This window comes from Cydia strobilella, chromosome 3, assembly GCF_947568885.1.
Source record: "Cydia strobilella chromosome 3, ilCydStro3.1, whole genome shotgun sequence".
NCBI classification, from domain to species: Eukaryota; Metazoa; Arthropoda; class Insecta; order Lepidoptera; family Tortricidae; genus Cydia; species Cydia strobilella.
This window is the reverse complement of record NC_086043.1, coordinates 11,920,707-11,941,656: the sequence shown is the minus strand read 5'-3', so window position 1 is coordinate 11,941,656 and position 20,950 is coordinate 11,920,707. Positions and strand designations below refer to the sequence as shown.

At 45.9% G+C, this 20,950-nt stretch overlaps 2 protein-coding genes across 2 annotated transcripts in view; one reads left to right on the top strand and one right to left on the bottom strand.

Annotated features, from left to right (window-relative positions):
* Window positions 1–20,950, bottom strand: part of LOC134755913 (cytoplasmic tRNA 2-thiolation protein 2-A) — a 177,092-nt gene that overhangs the window by 98,120 nt on the left and 58,022 nt on the right. The window lies entirely within an intron of this gene.
* LOC134755927 (trafficking protein particle complex subunit 8) overlaps window positions 1–20,950 on the top strand; it is a 35,851-nt gene that overhangs the window by 4,158 nt on the left and 10,743 nt on the right. The window contains exons 9-16 of the mRNA XM_063692614.1: window positions 62–310; window positions 1,489–1,771; window positions 2,440–2,628; window positions 9,157–9,324; window positions 14,714–14,846; window positions 19,592–19,871; window positions 20,096–20,234; window positions 20,520–20,727. Coding sequence (XP_063548684.1) covers window positions 62–310; window positions 1,489–1,771; window positions 2,440–2,628; window positions 9,157–9,324; window positions 14,714–14,846; window positions 19,592–19,871; window positions 20,096–20,234; window positions 20,520–20,727 — 1,649 coding nt within the window. The remainder of the gene's footprint in view (window positions 1–61; window positions 311–1,488; window positions 1,772–2,439; window positions 2,629–9,156; window positions 9,325–14,713; window positions 14,847–19,591; window positions 19,872–20,095; window positions 20,235–20,519; window positions 20,728–20,950) is intronic.

Below are 20,950 nucleotides of genomic sequence, written 5' to 3'. Positions count from 1 at the left end.
ATAAACTACTGGCTTTCTCAACTCTCCGGTCGCTGACTTTGCATTGTTGTATCTATTTCAGCTATTCCAGCGAATGTCCGGAGCTCCAACTACGTCGCCTAGGCGACCTCTGGTTCCTATTAGGCCAGTGGCAGCGCGCCTTCGACACGTACCACACGGCCAAGCGCGAGTTCTACGCCGACAGCGCGTGGCTGTGCTACGCCGGGGCCTTGGAGATGGCCGCGGTCAGTGCGTTCATGGCAGGAGACGCTAATAAGAAAACGCATGGCTATATGGAGGAGAGTATCGTGACTTACTTGAATACCTGCAGGTAACTAATGTGTTAAGTATCAAATTTGCCTACTAATTGGCCGAGTGAAACGAAGGTCTCCGATTCAGCTTGGGCAAAATACTTTTTTATATCCAGATGTCTTCTATATTCTTTCTATCTTATTTTCTTTTATAAGTGATCGCTTTTCTCAACTGATTCTCGTGAAATTTGGTAAGCTTTGATAATTCGACAGATTGTTTTGGTCGATTTAGTTTAAATTTTTTTTTTCAAAACGATGGAGTCGTGGGTGCATGTTCCCGGATCCTGCAGCTTACAGAGCCACCAGTTGTTTTCTATGCCTATACGCCAGCTACGTATGCGACAGTACCGTCTGTCTAGCGGCAAACACCATAATACATAGTTATTTGCCAGTTACTTGCCCCACGGAAAATGCAATCCCGATAGTCGCGTTTAGCTCCCTCGTCGCACACTGCCTTAGAAAACTAGACTGGAAAGGAACATTCGTGACATTTATTTAATTTAATTTAATTTATTTATTTGGGAAACATACAGTACATAATAATACAATAGGGTAAAAGATATAGTTAGAACATAGGCCAAAAGAGTTTCCACTTATAGTTAATACAAAATTCCTTTGCTCCGAAAAAAAAGTACAATTATTAGGTATTTTGAATAAGTAGTAAGTTGAATTTAACAATAACATCTAGTAATATTCCACGAGCACGATTAAAAATATAACAAGCATAATTTAGAATTTGGAAAATAACAAGCACAATTTTCAATTTAGAATTTGAAATCAAATAGGTACAATTACAATAACAATCATAACAAGACAACACAAGATTACATTTTTTTTTTACAATTTTATTACTAGCTACGAGTTAACGAAATTTGACATTTTTTTGTTTTTATTTTGTTTGATGACAGAAACAAATTTATTACACCTATGCTGGAACAAATCAATGTGTGAATATTTCTTATTGTATACATATATTGCATGCTCTTGCTAAAAATTTGTTGTTTACATATTTTTTGCGAGTGAATGGAACTGATAGTAAAGCGGTGGACCGTGTACGATACGTAGGACATCTAAATGACACCTTGCTGAGAAGATCTTCCGAATCAATTTATATGATTTATTAACCAACTACAATTTCATAGAAGGAGGAGGTTCTGTATTCGGTTGTGGTTTTTTTTACTTATTGTACGACTTCTAGGATGGTGCAGTACGCGGTGCGAGCTACACTGCTCTCAGTCCTCTGCCTCGGCAGCGCCGGCTTGCACGGCGAGGCCGCCAAACAGCTGATCCGCATGACCTCAGAGGACAGCGATCTCCGCAGCGCCATGCTACTTGAACAAGCATCGCTTTGCTTCCTTTCTGGACCCGGATCGAAGGCTATGTGTAGGAAATACGCCTTCCACATGGTGCTGGCTGGACATAGGTTTTCCAAGGCGGGGCAGAAGAAACACGCGTATAGGTGCTACAACCAGGCCTACCAGGTCAGTTTATATCTCTCAGTTTTTTGCAAAAGATGTCTCAGGACAGCGATCTCCGCAGTGCCATATGTGTTAGGAACTTGAGAACAAACATCGCTTTGCAATACAGCAGAGGGCCTACCGCTAACACCGAAGTTCACAAATTGCGGGCATCTTTCTCTGTCACTCTAATTACGGCTTAGGTAATTGGAGTAAAAGATAAAGATATTTTGCGAACTTTGGTGTTCGCGGTAGGTCCTTAGACCTCTATCAAAGAGGATATAATAAGATAGAGCGGTACTGTCATAGTAAATTTTGTAACCACTGTAAATTCACTGCCATCTATCGACATACTTTAAAACTAAAAATGAAGATTTATAAAATTACGTTAAAATGTATTTAAATATGGATAAATGATTTTTTTATTTGCATTAATTATTTTTATATGATTTTGACCCATGTTCTTTCACTGATATGCGTTAAAATTATAAATAACAAACAAAACAATCAACGCCCTCTATACGAGAGTAGGCCAAAACTAGTGGCGCCATCTGATCGATAATCAAATTTTCCTGATTTTCGAGGCACGTTTTTTCCTTAGACTGTATCCATCTATTACGGAGTTATATCTATCTTTGCCTCTATTTAAAAAGTATCTGGAATGTGTTTTATATTGAGTGGTCGGTTTATAGGTATACCGCGACAGCGGCTGGCGGCTCTCAACGGACCACGTGCAGTTCGCGCTGGGTCGCTTAGCGGGCGCGCTGCGGCTCACGCGCGACGCGGTGCGCTGGCTCGGCGCGCCGCTGGCCCCCGCCGCGCGACACCAGCCCGCCGCGCAGCAGGACGCCTTCCTGCGCGAGTACATGCTGCAGCACCAGGTACAGCTGACAGCGGACCGGCTGCGGCTCACGCGCGACGCGGTGCGCTGGCTCGGCGCGCCGCTGGCCCCCGCCGCGCGACACCAGCCCGCCGCGCAGCAGGACGCCTTCCTGCGCGAGTACATGCTGCAGCACCAGGTACAGCTGACAGCGGACCGGCTGCGGCTCACGCGCGACGCGGTGCGCTGGCTCGGCGCGCCGCTGGCCCCCGCCGCGCGACACCAGCCCGCCGCGCAGCAGGACGCCTTCCTGCGCAAGTACATGCTGCAGCACCAGGTACAGCTGACAGCGGACCGGCTGCGGCTCACGCGCGACGCGGTGCGCTGGCTCGGCGCGCCGCTGGCCCCCGCCGCGCGACACCAGCCCGCCGCGCAGCAGGACGCCTTCCTGCGCGAGTACATGCTGCAGCACCAGGTACAGCTGACAGCGGACCGGCTGCGGCTCACGCGCGACGCGGTGCGCTGGCTCGGCGCGCCGCTGGCCCCCGCCGCGCGACACCAGCCCGCCGCGCAGCAGGACGCCTTCCTGCGCGAGTACATGCTGCAGCACCAGGTACAGCTGACAGCGGACCGGCTGCGGCTCACGCGCGACGCGGTGCGCTGGCTCGGCGCGCCGCTGGCCCCCGCCGCGCGACACCAGCCCGCCGCGCAGCAGGACGCCTTCCTGCGCGAGTACATGCTGCAGCACCAGGTACAGCTGACAGCGGACCGGCTGCGGCTCACGCGCGACGCGGTGCGCTGGCTCGGCGCGCCGCTGGCCCCCGCCGCGCGACACCAGCCCGCCGCGCAGCAGGACGCCTTCCTGCGCGAGTACATGCTGCAGCACCAGGTACAGCTGACAGCGGACCGGCTGCGGCTCACGCGCGACGCGGTGCGCTGGCTCGGCGCGCCGCTGGCCCCCGCCGCGCGACACCAGCCCGCCGCGCAGCAGGACGCCTTCCTGCGCGAGTACATGCTGCAGCACCAGGTACAGCTGACAGCGGACCGGCTGCGGCTCACGCGCGACGCGGTGCGCTGGCTCGGCGCGCCGCTGGCCCCCGCCGCGCGACACCAGCCCGCCGCGCAGCAGGACGCCTTCCTGCGCGAGTACATGCTGCAGCACCAGGTACAGCTGACAGCGGACCGGCTGCGGCTCACGCGCGACGCGGTGCGCTGGCTCGGCGCGCCGCTGGCCCCCGCCGCGCGACACCAGCCCGCCGCGCAGCAGGACGCCTTCCTGCGCGAGTACATGCTGCAGCACCAGGTACAGCTGACAGCGGACCGGCTGCGGCTCACGCGCGACGCGGTGCGCTGGCTCGGCGCGCCGCTGGCCCCCGCCGCGCGACACCAGCCCGCCGCGCAGCAGGACGCCTTCCTGCGCGAGTACATGCTGCAGCACCAGGTACAGCTGACAGCGGACCGGCTGCGGCTCACGCGCGACGCGGTGCGCTGGCTCGGCGCGCCGCTGGCCCCCGCCGCGCGACACCAGCCCGCCGCGCAGCAGGACGCCTTCCTGCGCGAGTACATGCTGCAGCACCAGGTACAGCTGACAGCGGACCGGCTGCGGCTCACGCGCGACGCGGTGCGCTGGCTCGGCGCGCCGCTGGCCCCCGCCGCGCGACACCAGCCCGCCGCGCAGCAGGACGCCTTCCTGCGCGAGTACATGCTGCAGCACCAGGTACAGCTGACAGCGGACCGGCTGCGGCTCACGCGCGACGCGGTGCGCTGGCTCGGCGCGCCGCTGGCCCCCGCCGCGCGACACCAGCCCGCCGCGCAGCAGGACGCCTTCCTGCGCGAGTACATGCTGCAGCACCAGGTACAGCTGACAGCGGACCGGCTGCGGCTCACGCGCGACGCGGTGCGCTGGCTCGGCGCGCCGCTGGCCCCCGCCGCGCGACACCAGCCCGCCGCGCAGCAGGACGCCTTCCTGCGCGAGTACATGCTGCAGCACCAGGTACAGCTGACAGCGGACCGGCTGCGGCTCACGCGCGACGCGGTGCGCTGGCTCGGCGCGCCGCTGGCCCCCGCCGCGCGACACCAGCCCGCCGCGCAGCAGGACGCCTTCCTGCGCGAGTACATGCTGCAGCACCAGGTACAGCTGACAGCGGACCGGCTGCGGCTCACGCGCGACGCGGTGCGCTGGCTCGGCGCGCCGCTGGCCCCCGCCGCGCGACACCAGCCCGCCGCGCAGCAGGACGCCTTCCTGCGCGAGTACATGCTGCAGCACCAGGTACAGCTGACAGCGGACCGGCTGCGGCTCACGCGCGACGCGGTGCGCTGGCTCGGCGCGTCGTTAGATGCCTCTTCGCGTGCAACATGAAATTCCTTTCTTTAAAAAATAAGCATCTTCAAAGGCTGGCGTAAACAAATTTCTGGTAAAAAAAAATCGTGGGCTTTTGCGCTGAAAATAATCTGGAATGTGCGGATATAACTACGTTAGGCCCCGCGTCGAATACCTATACCTACGTCAGCGAGGCGCACGGCTGCCGGCGCTGGCTTGACCACTGCCTAGTTACGCAATCCGCTTGGGACACTATTTTAAAGATAAGTGTGATTTATGACATCTTATTATTATGTATTGAATGCCGTTTTGAGCTTGTTCGGCCTAAACTTGTAATTAATAATAATGAATGTAATAAAGTAATTTGGGGTGACAGGGACGGGGGACAAATAGATAAATATTATGAAATGTGTAATGATAAATTAAATTTAATTAATTTTCAAGATTTTGACATTTGTTGTTGTGGGTTCTTATCTATGTGATCGTTAAATCAAACGCGAACTCCAGTATAAAACTATAATCTTAATTTCTACAAAGCGCTGTGAATTTATAGGATAGCGAACAAGCGATAGGTTGCGATAGCGTAAGCGCGAGCGGCGGGGCAGAGCGGCACAGGTTCGGCGTCGAAGGCGATCGGATGCGCTCTCAGGCTCCGCGTCGCGATCTGGGAGCCGGTCCGCGGTGGTTCCCTCCGCGCGTCTTCTTCGCCCCGCTGTCGCCTGGACGGGTTCACGAGTAGTGGTGTGCGCATGCAGTCTGAGTGATGCGCCGCATTGTAATACAAATTGTAGTAATATTAGTCATCGACATTTAATTGATTGTTTATATAGAGATATAGTTATTATTTTAGCGCTGGTGGCCTAGCGGTAAGAGCGTGCGACTTTCAATCCGGAGGTCGCGGGTTCAAATCCCGGCTCGTACCAATGGGTTTTTCGGAACTTATGTACGAAATATCATTTGATATTTACCAGCCGCTTTTCGGTGAAGGAAAACATCGTCAGGAAACCGGACTAATCCTAACAAGGCCATGTTCCCCCTCTGGGTTGGAAGGTCAGATGGCAGTCGCTTTCGTAAAAACTAGTGCCTACGTCAATTCTTAGGATTAGTTGTCAAGCGGACCCCAGGCTCCCATGAACCGTGGCAAAATGCCGGGATAACGCGAGGAAGATGATGATAGTTATTATTTTATCAGACGCTGCAGTGCAAAGTTATCATCAAGCCTGTGGGCGTAATAGGAAGGGTAAAAAAGTCGTGGGCTGGAATAAACATGTCCGGGACGCGCACGGGCAGGCTAGGATGCACTTTCAGGAGTAGGTCAACTTTAATAAGCCAATGTCGGGAATAATTTACGAAAGTATGTGCGCAAGTCGTAAAATATTTAAAAGCAAGTTGAAATGGTGCCAGAATCATCAAGAGCAAATTAAGTTAGATATCTTAGCGTCGCATCATAGCTCTAAAAACTTCATACAATTTTGGAAGGCCGTTAAGAAACTGGATGGTCAGCCTGGCGTGCCCGTGAGCGTCGGAGATGTGAGTGAGCCGGAATCCATTGCTAATATGTTTTTTGGCCATTTTAAAATATATTCTCCGTTGGGCCCAGCGCAGCAAAGGGTTGATGACGGGGCCTGTCGTGAGTCGGACCTTGTTCGTTTTACCTCTGAACAGGTCAAACATGTGATTACAAAAATGACCAGAGGAAAGTCACCGGGTCACGACGGGCTCAGTATAGAACACTTACAGTTTGCGGGCAATAAGCTATATGCGGTTCTGGCTAAATTTTATTCTTTGTGCATGTCTCACTCATTCCTTCCCCATAACCTAATGAAGACCATTGTTGTGCCTATTCTCAAAGATAAAACTGGCGATGTTTCTAGTAAGTCCAACTATCGGCCCATCTCGCTCGCTGCTGTGCTGGCTAAGGTACTGGATAGCCTACTGGACGCACAACTTGGGAAGCATTTAAACTTACACTATGCGCAGTTCGGGTTTCGCCCGGGTCTATCCACAGAAAGTGCCATCTTAAGTCTAAAACACACGGTACAGTACTACACTGAGCGTCACACACCTATATACGCATGTTTCCTGGATTTATCCAGGGCATTTGATCTTGTGTCGTACGATGTCCTTTGGAACAAGTTAAGGGAGCAAAAAGTACCGGCGGAGCTACTCCGAATATTTCAATATTGGTACCTTAACCAGAGCAATAGCGTCAGATGGGCTGGTAGGTTTTCTCAGTCGTACAGGTTGGAGTGTGGGGTGAGGCAGGGGGGTATAACCTCCCCCAAGCTCTTCAACCTGTACGTTAACGACCTGATCGAGGGGTTGACCAGCACTCCAGTAGGATGCAGAGTTGATGATGTTAGTATCAACAACATCAGCTACGCAGACGATATGGTGCTGCTCAGTCCAACGGTCAGGGCATTGAGAAAACTACTAAGCATATGTGAAGAGTACGTAAGTAAACATGGCTTACGGTATAACGCTAAGAAAAGCGAATATATGGTTTTTAAGGCCGTCGGGGGCAAACTACCGGAAAGTGTACCTGACATAAAACTTAATAAAAACATACTCGAGCGCGTGTACACATTTAGGTATCTTGGACACTATGTCACCGACGACCTTAAAGACCAATTAGATATAGAAAGGGAGCGCAGGGCACTGGCAGTCCGATGCAACATGCTAATAAGGAGGTTTGCAGGATGTAGCCAACAGGTAAAAGTAACGTTATTTAAAGCCTATTGTCAGGTGTTCTACGCGTGCAGCCTCTGGACTAGTTATACGCAGAAGACCATCAGTTCCCTGCGCGTCCAATATAATAATGGTTTCAGGATGTTGTTGGGGCTGTCCCGTTTCTGCAGCGCATCGGGCATGTTTGCGCAAGCTCACACGGATGACTACTATGCCATAATACGCAAGAGAATTGCCTCGTTGCTCTGCAGAGTGCGGGCCAGCTCCAACCCCATCCTGACCACTGTTGCGGGCCGATACGACTCACTTATAATGCGGCATTTTGAATGTGTCATAACCGCTATTAGGTGATAGTTGTAAGAATTTTATTGCTGTCTGTTTTTGTTTTGTCGCTTTCTGTTTTTTGTTCCACTAACACTTAGTTTTTTAATCTTAATTGTTACTAACCGTTATGGGCCAGTGTTGTATTAAATAAATAAATTGAAATTGAAATATAACCTATACACACCAATATATATTTATATATATTTTTATTACCTACTACTATTGTCATAAAAATCTGTAAACTATTGTCAAAATCGCATTGTCTATTCTTTTTATCTATTTTGATACCTACTACTTACACCATTATGATATCCAATCCAAATGAATATGTCGTGGCCAGATCTTAGCCTTGATTATTTCATGATGTGGCAATAGACCGCGGGCCAGGAACAGATTTCCATGACCAATCGCCTCCCGGGCGAAAACTCGTATAGTGGTTAGCGGCTATGTATGATGAACCCTCGTGAACGTCAGCTGCCGCTCCGTTGGTGGGTTGAGGAATGGCAGCAAATAAAGTCTATAAAAAAATTTTGTCATCGCCTCCCGCTTGATACTTTGTCAGATGATAGTTTAGATGCTATTGTGAGTAAACAAAATAGTCAGCCGATTGTATCGCTGTGGAAAGACCGTCAGCTGGTCACATGAACATGTAAAAAAGAAAATTCTTTTCAGTCATCGGCGTCATCGCCTCCAGTTTGATACTTTGTCAGATGATAGTTTAGATGCTATTGTTAATAAAACAAATCGTCAGCCGGTCGTATTGCGGTGGAAAGACCGTGTTACGCGTTTCGGCAGCTGCCATTCCTCAACCCACCAACGGAGCGGCAGCTGACGTTCACGAGGGTTCATCATACATAGCCGTTAACCGCTATACGAGTTTTCGCCCGGGAGGCGATGACTGACGAAATTTGCGCCTGGCTCGCGGTCCACAATCAGTTCATGAAATGATCGGTTGGCCACATCATAAAAAAGTCAAACCTGACCTAACCTAACCATATCATGAAGTGATCTATTCTAAAACGGCATTTAATGAAATGATCACATTCTATGATCTGGCTACGACAGATATATGGAATGGATAGGGGAACGTGTTATCTAAGCGATCACTTGTTAAAGTGGTTTTCCAATTATAAGATAGTTTTTTGACGCTGTTTCGACTATGACAGAAAGTAAGAGTAACCCTCATTGCGTATCCCAATTCCTATATGTAATTGAGTTCTCGAACCTTAGTGATTCTCACATATTACTACTTCACAGCAATGGGTGGACAGCGAGGACGAATTCAAGGAGCACCTGCCAGTGCTCCCGCTGCCGCTGCTGGAGAGCGAGGCCACGTCGGTGCTGTGCGTGGGCCCCGCGCCGCTCTCCTCGCCCGGCCGCGTGCCCGCCACCTCGCTCGCCGTGCACCACACGCCGGACCGCCAGGTGAGGGCTCCGTAACCTACATAACTTCACTGGGTGGACAGCGAGGAGGTATTCAATCCAGGTATACTTATTAACTTATATTTATCTATTTATTTATTTTCACAAGTTAAACAGTATGACAGTAAAATACCAAACCACTGCTAACTTACACAGAAAATACAAAAAGAAAAAGAAACAATATACAATTAATCACAAATTACAATACTAACATTTAAAAATAATTAATTAACACATCTTAAACAGTTGAAGGACGTGCATCCATCTTCTTACAAAACCTCAAACATTCATCACGCACCTGTCTACCTGCAAACAAATCACACTGAGAGGCTGATGCAAGGAGCGCATTCAAAAGGAGCAAAGAACGAACCAGAGGGGAATTCCTACGCGATACAGTACGCAAAGACGGGACTGCCAGGAGACAACGGTCACGAGGTCTGAAATCGATTCTGGTCCGTGAGGGAACGTACAGACGTACCAATTGCTCCGCCAGTTCGATACAGTCCGACTCCCCGCGCAGGATACTGCAAGCAGTAGTGAGAAGTGCATAATTACGCCTTACCTCCAGCGAGTTGAAACCCAGTATGCCTAGCAAAAATTTGGTTGGGTATAAAAACGGATAGTACCCATACATTTTTTTATAGAGGAACCGTAAGAATACTTTTTGCACTCTCTCCAGAAGTAAGACATAAGATGCTTCATAAGGGTTCCAAACAACGGAGGCGGACTCTACTTTGCTTCTCACTAGGGCACATTAAAGGAGCTTTATGGTACTTGTGTCATGAAAATCCCTAGAATTCCTGATTACAAACCCTAACCTCTTATAGCAGTCACGCGCTAATGACATCATATGGTCATGAGAGTTGAGGCGGGAGTCAAGGATAACGCCAAGGTCCCGAATGGAATTGACACGGGATACAGCCTCTGAATCCAGAGTATACTCGCAGAAAAGTGGATTGCGAGCTCTACTAAACATCATGACCGCACACTTTGTAGTATTAAAAGTCAGCCATATATATTCAGATAATTTACAATACAATGCAATAATAGAATATCATAAAAGTGTTTTTGTTTTATATAACATCAGGCAAAAGAAACACTTGTTGCAAATTTTCATACTGTTTCTGTTGCCCCAAGCAAAATAAACTATCTGTACCGGTCAATGAGAGATGTGGGAGAATTAAAAATGCAGCGTTCATGCAGATAGGTAGTGCAAGACTCTTTATTTAAGTAAACAACTACAATTGATGATTTTTAGGACCCGTAACGCCATCTGTTCGCGGTAATGAGTATTAGCACATAAGATTGATAGGTTCACATGCAAAATTAGGACTTTAAATTATTGTACATACATAGTAGATGGCGTAAGCATAAAATAGTATTAATTAACTTGAACATACTCCCCCGGAAAGGACGGAGTCCTTTACACAAGGCAAACCACATAATTTAGTTATAGGTCTTTGTACAACACCAGACACTGTTCGTATTTCATAAGTCCGAGTCAAGCCATCAGGGCCGGGATGTTGTCCTATAATACGATCCATCGGCCAGCTTCCATGCGAGAATCGTTGGTCTTTGACCAGTACCAGATCGCCTATGTCCAAAAAATCTACTCCGCTGATCAACAAAAGCTTCTTAATTTCAGTGACTCGATTTTTTACAAAAGGAGTCCATCGACCTGGATCGCCTTTTATCCATGACAATACAACTTGTGAATCTGACCAGGCAAATACTTGATGTTTTTGAACTTTTAATATGCTGACCACATATTCCAGGAGTCTACACAGCAGAACAGCAGCGCACATCTCCAATCTTGGTATGGATATTTGCTTCAAAGGCGCTGTTTTCGTCTTAGCCGTAGGTAGAGATATTTGTACTTGCCCGTCTGTGTCGATGGCTCGGACGTATATTACTGCTGCGTAAGCACTCATCGAGGCGTCAGCGAATCCATGAACCTCAATCGAGCTTTTGTCTGCATTGGTATTGGTATGTATCCAGCGATTTATCTTTACTTCTGTCAATGCAGGAATCTCGTTTCTAAACTTCAGCCACTCTTCCTTCGCGTCATCTGCGAGTTCTGCGTCCCAACCAACCCCTAATTGCCATAATTTCTGCATGAATGTTTTAGCGATGACTACCGCAGGCGCCAGCCAACCCATCGGATCAAATAATGAAGCTATATACGCTAAAACATTCCTCTTCGGGATAGGTTGTTTAGGTAAGTCTTTCAAATTATTCGTTATTTGTAATTTGTCTTCTTTAGTGTTCCAAATTATACCCAAAGTCTTAATACTGTCTCTTCCATCTACTTCTCTTTGGGCCTTTGGTGATCGTTTTAAAGGTTCAATCTCTTGCATGAAGGTTTCACTATTTGAACTCCACTTTTGAAGTTCAAACCCAACTTTTTTGAGAATTGCTGTGATTTCTTTTAGCTTGATCTTCTGTTTCATGCCCCGACAGGACGTCGTCGTCGTCGTCTCTTACAACAGCATGATGTGGTAGGTACACGCAATTCTCGGTTAGCTCTTTATCATCTACTTTCTTCATGTGTTGCAGATCTAGGTACTCTTGTAAGACGTCGCTGTACTCTTGTTTCAAGCTTGGATTCTTATCTAATCTTCTTTCTTGCGACATCCATCTCTTCACTGCTATCTTTCGTGAGTCACGTGGTAGCACAGGTGGTTCTTCTCTAAATGGCAACCTGACCACGTAACGACCATCTTCTTTTCTTTTGTGTGTCTTCTCATAAATGTCTTCTGCCTTCTTTTCGTCTGAGGTTAGTGTATTGTTTTCTTCTTCTATGGTTTCTAACTCCCAAAACTTCTTCAGCATGCTGTGAACATCAACCTTAAGATGCATGCTGACGATGTTTTTTGTGGCAGTGTGCTCTGTCCTCACATTTCCGCAAATAATCCACCCCAGGTGACTGTCTTGTGCTATAGGTGTTCCTGAGGGGCCATTGATCACTCCAGGTTTAATAGCTTCGCTCCAAACTTCGACTCCTAAAAGCAGGTCAATGTGACCTGGAGTGTGACATGTTGGATCTGCGAGGCACAACTTCTCGACATGTTTCCAGTTTTCCATCTTCACTTCATTCTCCGGCATAATGTCAGTGATGTGACGTACAACGTACGTAGTTGCTTTCATCTTCATCTTAAGCTCGATTCTTGATGAGAACTCTATTTCCGTTAGATACTTGAGGGTAGTGTTCATTTTCTCAACTCCCGTGACATGCCCACTTACTGAGGTACGTCGTAAACGAAGCCTTTGTGCTGCGGCCTCAGTTACAAAAGATTCTTGTGAGCATGGGTCCAACAGCGCTCTCATCAAGTGTTTTTCTCCGTTCTCAGCGTATACTTGCACTAATGCAGTTGGCATCAGCCGCGCGTGACTCCCCGTAGTGAGGTGAGATATAATATTCTTTTTATTTTTATCTTCTTTTTCTTCCTTGATATCTTCTTTATCCTCTAAAGGCGGCGCTGGTGTCTCCGGAGCCGGCGCAGGTGTCTGAGACTGCGGGCTCCACGTGCTGTGTAGCAGAGAGTGGTGTTTTCTCCCACATCGGCGGCAAGAACATCGATGTTTGCAGAACTTGACTGAATGCCCCGGTACCAGGCAATTAAAACAAAGCCGCCAGCCTTGCACATATTCCACTCTCTTATCTACTTCCAGTTTCGTAAACTCCTTACAAGTGTATAATAGGTGGTCTTGGTTACAAAAAATGCATTTCTGTTCGCTTTTATTTACATGAAAACTTCTTTTATTTACAGGTGCACTCGACGACGGAGCTTGTATCATTTCCAAAACACGTAATCTTTTTTCCAGGAACTTGTTCAACATGTTTAGTGTTGGTAATTCACTAATCTCTAGGGACCCGAGCTCGAGTTCCCATTCTTTGTGGGATTCGGTGTCTAATTTATTAACAATTAAATGAATTACCAGTGTATCCCATGTATCAACTTGTATATCTTGATTTTTCAATTTATTCATACATTCACTTGTGGTGTCTAATAAATCTCGTAACCCTTTCGATGTTCCCGTCGCTAATTTTCGTTGATTTACTAATCGTGCCAAAATGGTGTTTAGGCAGACGGACTTCATCACTAACACTTGTGGCAGTTGGAGGGTTATGTGAACTCGGTGCAAGTCCATCATATCTGACCGTAGCTCGATGTATTGTTCTTCGACTTCCATAAAATAATCTTTTGTGAAATATTCATACTTTCCGCGATCTTGTTTAGGTACCAATTTCAACATTTCCATATGATTGCTGTGAAACTGAGTCCAATATTCGGTCAATATTTCCATCCGTAACTGTACATAACCACTAGTTTCTTTGTTTCGGTGATTTCTTGTAATTTGCAATCGTGTTCGACAACAACGCGTACACGTTTTCTTGTTCCTTTATATAGCTCTCCATAATGAAGATATACACAGACACACCAACGTTTGTATACACTTATTAAGTCTATTTATCACTTATTATACAGTTTTTTCACTTAAATTTCTTCTTAAATCCATTTAAATTCGTAAAAACGTAAACAGCAATTGAGGTTAGTTTCGATGTCACTCTAATATAGTTCTTATATCCGTTCGGTAAGGACCACTTTTGTACCGGTCGATGAGAGATGTGGGAGAATTAAAAATGCAGCGTTCATGCAGATAGGTAGTGCAAGACTCTTTATTTAAGTAAACAACTACAATTGATGATTTTTAGGACCCGTAACGCCATCTGTTCGCGGCACATAAGATTGATAGGTTCACATGCAAAATTAGGACTTTTAAATTATTGTACATAAATAGTAGATGGCGTAAACATCAAATAGTATTAATTAACTTGAACATACTCGCCGGGGCGAGCGAGGGCCGGCCGGCAGTACGATTATGACAGATGAGATGAAACACACAATACTAACTGTTTTAACTATTAAAATTTGATTAATATGAAAGTTTCTTTTTTTTCTTGCGTGTGTTGAAAAACGTCGTATGAAACGCGTGTGCATTGGTCATTACACACATCGGCTTTCTTATTGCGCGCTCGCTTACAGCTCGCGCGCACAATATCACCTCGTGTGTAATGACCAACTTAGCACACTTGTATCATAATGTACTATTGTAGACACAAGACCTGGCTGCCCAACACAATAATGAGGCACGCGACTTTATATGGAGAGTTTTATTTTCCTTAATTTACTTCTGCATACCCATATGTATAGGGTCCTCCACACTCATTGGCGAATCACGGCGCGAAGCCGCGATTCGCTCATGAGTGTGGAGGGCCCTTATCAGTAGCTGCAGAGATATCAGACCCCCCTGCATACATACATCAGATTCATGGGAGACTTCTCTGCAGCTGTACACATATTATTGTGTTATCCGTTACTCTCGCCAGGAACAACACACGTGGCATAAGCTCGAGGAGATGCTGCTGCAAGTAGTGTACGGCAGCGTGCCGATGATCTTCAAACCCACCGTCGACCTGTACACCAACAAAACCGACTTGAACCCGGCCGCTCCGCAAGGAGGTTTGTATACTATTACTATTAGCTTTAGTCATATTAATATGTCAAATCTAACAATTCGTTCAGAATCTTTTGTTTCTGTCCGACATTTGTATCTGTTAGAAAAAGTCAAAATGTAACAGAGATACTTATGCTACTAGTGTAATCCGTTCGAATTAAAAAACCGCAAATCGATGTACAGGTTAGTAGCACGCATACTAGAGGTCAAAATAAAATTTCCTTCCGGGGGGGGGGGGGGGGGCTTTTTGTATGTAAAAAAACCAAAACCTATCGTGTGTGGTATTATACGAAAGGGCTTTTTGAGGCGATTCTAAAGATACATCACATCATCAAATTTCGGCCATTTTTTTTAAATTAAAACAAAAAGAATTTTCGAAACATACCAAGTTTGGGCTCCTTCAGTTCAGATACGATATGGCTGATTTTTTTTGTACAATATACCACAAATGATACGTGATATCCTCATAATCCAACCCCAAGAAAGCAATTTTGAAAATAAGATCATTAACAATTTTTTTCATTTTTCAATTTTACAAAGTGACACAGGTCTTCTTCAATACCTATTTAACGAGACTTATGAAACTGTACTGCAGATACGGTATATATTCTTTATTTCAGACCAGGTCCATATACATTTGAATTATAACATTAGTTAACATTAATATTTAAATTAAATTTCACACAATCAAACAATGTCAAACAATGTGTAACGATATCGTTTAATTAAAGAAGTTGATAAATGATAAGTGGTTAATACAACGACTTCTATTACAGGATTAGAACACAATTGATAATGCTTTGTCTACAATTATAACAAACAATCCATCTACTTATAATCTAAATGAATAAATTACACAAAAAAAAAAATCAGAACATAAAAGCACAATAACAACTAATCAAATAACCCACCCCGGGTCATTCCAGGCGCAAAAGTTCCCAACACGCTCGCTGCGTTTCCGCGTTGAACCGCAATAGATAACCTTTGCACCAGGAATGACCCGGAGCGTGGATCCAGACCCCTCTCACGCAAGCGACTCCCGAGCTCCCTAAAGAAGGCCCGTGCCTCCGAGCACCAACACCCAGTGGTCTCCACCGCGAGTGGAACAAACAAATAATTTCCCAAGCACGCATACTTTTCCCGTTTTCTAAGAGCGGCTATCTCGGCAGCAGCCCCCGCTAAACCTACTGTGCGACTTATGTGTGAAGCAGCAAAAGTGCTGACGCATGTAGCGTCCCAAAGCAAGCACTTACCCTGCTGCCAAGGCACCAACGTCATGCCATCCGGTCTCTTGCCATCGGACCGGCTAAGGCCCGGGGGCTCCAGCGAGCAAGGCACATTTGCCGAGACGAGCGCTCTGCGTATAATGTCGTTTAGAGCGTGATGGCGTGGGAACCTTCCTGCACATCGGCAACAACTTAAAGCGTGGTGACCGTTACTCTCCACCATGGTGCCGCAAATGCATAAATGAGGTACGCACACTGGTTACAGTTTGGCGATGCATAAATTTTGTTTGTAAGCATGTACCCTTTGTGTAAATAAAAAAAAAAAAAAAAAAAAACACATCGCAGCCTAAGCGAAGAGCAACAGCCACCCGCAACGAATCGTTGTCGAGGAGGGTGCCTAAATGCGGGGAAGGAAGCGCCTGCAACCACGCTCCCGACTCCGGTCTCGACCCTGCAAGGAGTCTTGCTCGATCCACCCCCGAAGACCGCGCCAACAGGCCATCAAACACTCGCTTCACCCCAACGTCGTCCCACAACCGTTGTAATTCCGGCCTCTCAGGCACAGACTTACCCGGGTTAAGAGCCACCCAGGCCTCCAAAGCATCGGCAGAGTAAGGTATGGCTACCCTATTACCATCTGAAGCCAAAATTTTATTAACCAGGTCCACAACCCCACCCGCCGATGCCAAGAACGAAGGAAGGCTCACGTCTCGCGCGCGCCGGATACCCAGTCCACCACTTCGAATTGGCAAGGACGCCAGGTCCCAATGGTCAGGATTGAGGGAGACGTTAAGCAACAATTCCACAGACCCCTTTAACACGCTATCATAAGAGTCCAACTCTTCAGGGAAAAGCCAAGCCGGCACGGTGCGCAAAAAGTATGTGAGCCTCGGGACAGCAAAGCAGATCCGAAGCAGGACCAGGGCAACATGCGCGGACAAATTCCTCAATCTGTCTCTAGCAGAGAGCAGAAGTTGCCTTCGCACCTCAAACGCATCAGGGACGGCATCCCTAAATCCGGTATATATTAATCATAAAATGATACGTAATATCCATATATCCAACGGGAAACACCTCTTTAACCCTTTAACTGCGTTTTTTCATCAGTTGGTATAGTTTGTTTTGTTTTTGACACAAAATATCACGATATATGTACCTAACTGATTTTTTTTGTACAATATACCTTGTTGGATATGAGGATATCACGTATCATTTGTGGTATATTGTACAAAAAAAATCAGCCATATCGTATCTGGAGGAGCCCAATCTTGGTATGTTTCGAAAATGCTTTTTGTTTTAATAATAAAAAAATGGCCGAAATGTAATGATGTGATATATTTTTAGAATCGCCTCAAAAATTCCTTTCGTATGATACCACATACCATAGGTTTTGGAACCACACAAGATAGGTTTAAAAAAAATGTTTTACCACTCCCCCCCGGGAATTCTTTTTTAGGAACTGCGGGTCAAAAATTTTGTTTTGACCTCTAGTATGCGTGTGCCAAACGGCTAACCTGTACATCGATTTGCGGTTTTTCTTTGTAATTGGGGTCGAGCGGCTTCCGCTATAAGTTTTATGAATTGGGGAATATCTTTACATATCACTGATACCTGTAGTAACAATATCTTGCTAGGACACATGTGACACAAGCTGTAAGAGATAAGTCGCGCATCAACGTGCTAATGATCTATTTTCGTCAAACCAGGGCTCGGAAACCGATTTATTTCTCACCTCAGCAGCTCAAACAAGCCTACTTTCGTCACTCCCTGGAGTGAGGAAAGTGCGACTTTCCTCACTCCAGGGAGTGAAACAATGTAGCTTTTTAATTTAGTGAAGGCCATGAACTTCATACTTTTATTACATTTTTTTTATGGTACGGTACGGTACGGTCCGGTCCGGTCCTAACTGATTTTTCGGTCCGGTCCGGTCCGGTCTCGTATCGTATCGTATCGTGTCTTATCGTATCGTACATATTATAACACTTTTTTTTCTGTTTATTCTGTGTAATTCGAAATACATTTTAACCTTTAATATGTTCTCACTACTGAGGTGAAAAATTATGTGTGCAACACGAGAGCAAAGTTATTTTACATCTCGTGTTTTTGAGTCCCTCGCTACGCTCAAGATCGACTCGCTTCGCTCGTGATTCAATTATAGAATCTTTCGCTTTCTCGGGACTCAAAATAAACACTCGCAAGAAAAACCAACTTTCCTCTCTTGTTGCACAATGCACAATAGTTATTTGTTATACAAGGGTGCAAAGTTGTATTTTACCCGCGAGTGTGGAATTGAAACACGAGCAAGCGAAAGGATTCTATAGTAGAACCACGAGCGAAGCGAGTGGTTCTAAAAAAGAATCCTGAGCGTAGCGAGTGTTTTAACACACGAGAAGTAAAATACATTTGCACCCGTGTGTAACACAAAACTTTTCCCCTCACTATAGCGAGGAAAGTGCAACATCCACAGGCGTTAGATCATCTTCATCAACTGGAATCACTCATTTTTTTACGATATTATAACAAAAAACTCTCGAAATTCTGTACATACTTTTACGTGAGAAGTTTTAAAGTAAAATTTTTGTTGTCAATGTTGACTTTTCTGACGTATGAAATGTCAATTATGCATTTTGAAATTGCATCGACTTAACTTGTGCGTTCAGAATTATATTTAACATAATTATTAAAAAACAAACGTTTATTATGGAATATTAAGGTTTATGACTTAAAATCATTAAATAAAGCTAAATCTGGTATTTTTTATTAGATTCTCAAACCATTTATTTAATGATAATTAATATCGAACGAACCATTATTATGAGCGTTTTACGTTTTGTTATCTGTCAACCTACATAAACACGCTCCATCCAAGGTCAAATTACTTTCCCCACTAGTGGATAAAATGCGTTTTTCCCCGCTTGTTTTAAAGGATAAAAGACGGCTTTCCGAGCTAGTGAGGGGAAAATAACTATTTCATACCGGTTTCGTTCATTCACCCGGGAAAGAAAACTATTTCGTTTCCGTTTGCGGTTACCGGCTAAAGAAACGTTCCATTAAGACACCAGTTTATACCAATTCGTTCGTTTTTGTGGAATGAAATAAACCGGTTAAATTGATTATATCGAAGCAAGATGGAACGAGTAAGTTATTGTTATCTCTTTCACGTATGACGACGAGTTTAACCGAGAGTCTCAGAAAGCCCCGTGAACTATAAAATTCCTTTCCGTCTTCTTACCGGTTAGAAGAGAGAACGTTTTTTTTAGTTCGCGTTCCATCAATTAACCGGTTATTAATGAACGAAATAATGTAACAGGTATTGAAATACCGGTTCCGAGCCCTGCCTCAAACCGCCGTCGACTTAATTTTCCTCGAACATAACAGACTTTGTACAAGATCGTTCCGTAATGTAGTTATTATATCGACTGTTTTTTCTATCCCGTAAATTCTAAAAACCCTCTGAATAATTTAAATTGTAATTGTATTAGGATTCTAATCAATCAATCTATTTACTCCATATATATTTACAGAGCCAATACAAATATCAATCACTCTTCGAAATCCGCTGAAAATAGTCATCCTTCTTAAAGACGTCGAGCTTTTGTGGCATTTCGTGTCGGAAAGCGATGACTCCAAACAAATTGTGAACAATGAGCCCATGGTGGCGTCCGGGAGCTCTTTGGAAAGCAGCGCGATTTGCGGGCAGAAGATCAAATCCGTGGTGTTGGAGGGAGAGAGCAGTAAGATGTTGACGTTCAGTCTGACTCCCTTGCGCATGGGGCGGCTGTGTGTGCAGGGTGTGGCGTATAAGTGAGTTCATAGATTAGAATTACTACAATTTGAGAAACAACAAACTAACAAGTCAACACAACTGTAAGAAAAAATGCAAGAAATAAAGCCAGGGTAAATTTCCCATCGCGAGTAACTGAAACGGTGTTCAGATTTTAAAATCTCAATTTGATATGTTATTGATCTTTGCACGAATACTAAGATTAACTAGTTAATTTAATGCAAATATTATCTGACGATTTCAGGTTAATTAATGCTGGCGAAAGAGGCAATGAAAATGCAACTGGTTCGGTTATGGCAGGAAAACTGAATTTATTATCGGGAATCAATGCTTCTGATAAACGCTTGCAAATCACTGTGATTCCGCCCGCTCCGTGTTTACAGGTATTGTCGTTGACATAGTGAGCTATTTGTGAGCCTTATTGCAGTTATTTATATCAACGGTATATGCATATCAACGGTTTGCAAGTTAATAGGTAGGTAGGTAAATATGTAAAATGTAGTCAACAAAGGGTGATTAAGTCACTTCAGGTGCTTACTGGTTAGGTACCGCTTAAGAACCAGGGGTCTACGTGTCTGTCGTGATAAAGCATTATTGTGTGGCTGGGAAACGTGTCATTGTCACATTGTACTACGCCTTAAAGCTACTCGCCTATTTTGTCGTTACAGATGACGTTTACGGAAAGCAGCGCGGAGGTGATAAGCGGGGAGCTGCGCATCGTCGACGTGGAGATCCGGAACGTGGGTCCCGTGGACGCCGGGCCCGTACACTTCGCCGTGTCGCGCCCCGAGTGCGTGCAGTTACTGTCGCCCGATAATGAGGAGCTCTTCAAGCCTTTATATGACGAGAAGTATAAGGCGCCTACGGTGTATTCGGGTGAGTTTCCTTGGGTACGCTTGACGCACAGCGTTTAGTGTTTATGTGAAGTAGGTATTGGAACATCTCCGTGGGCGCGAGCCCCTTACACTTTTGCCGTGCCGCGCCCCCATTGCGTGCAGCTACTGACGCCCGATAATGAGGAGCTCTTTAAGCCATTATAAGACGAGAAGTTTAAGGCGTCTACGGTGTATTCAGGTGAGTTTCCTTGGGCACACTTGAC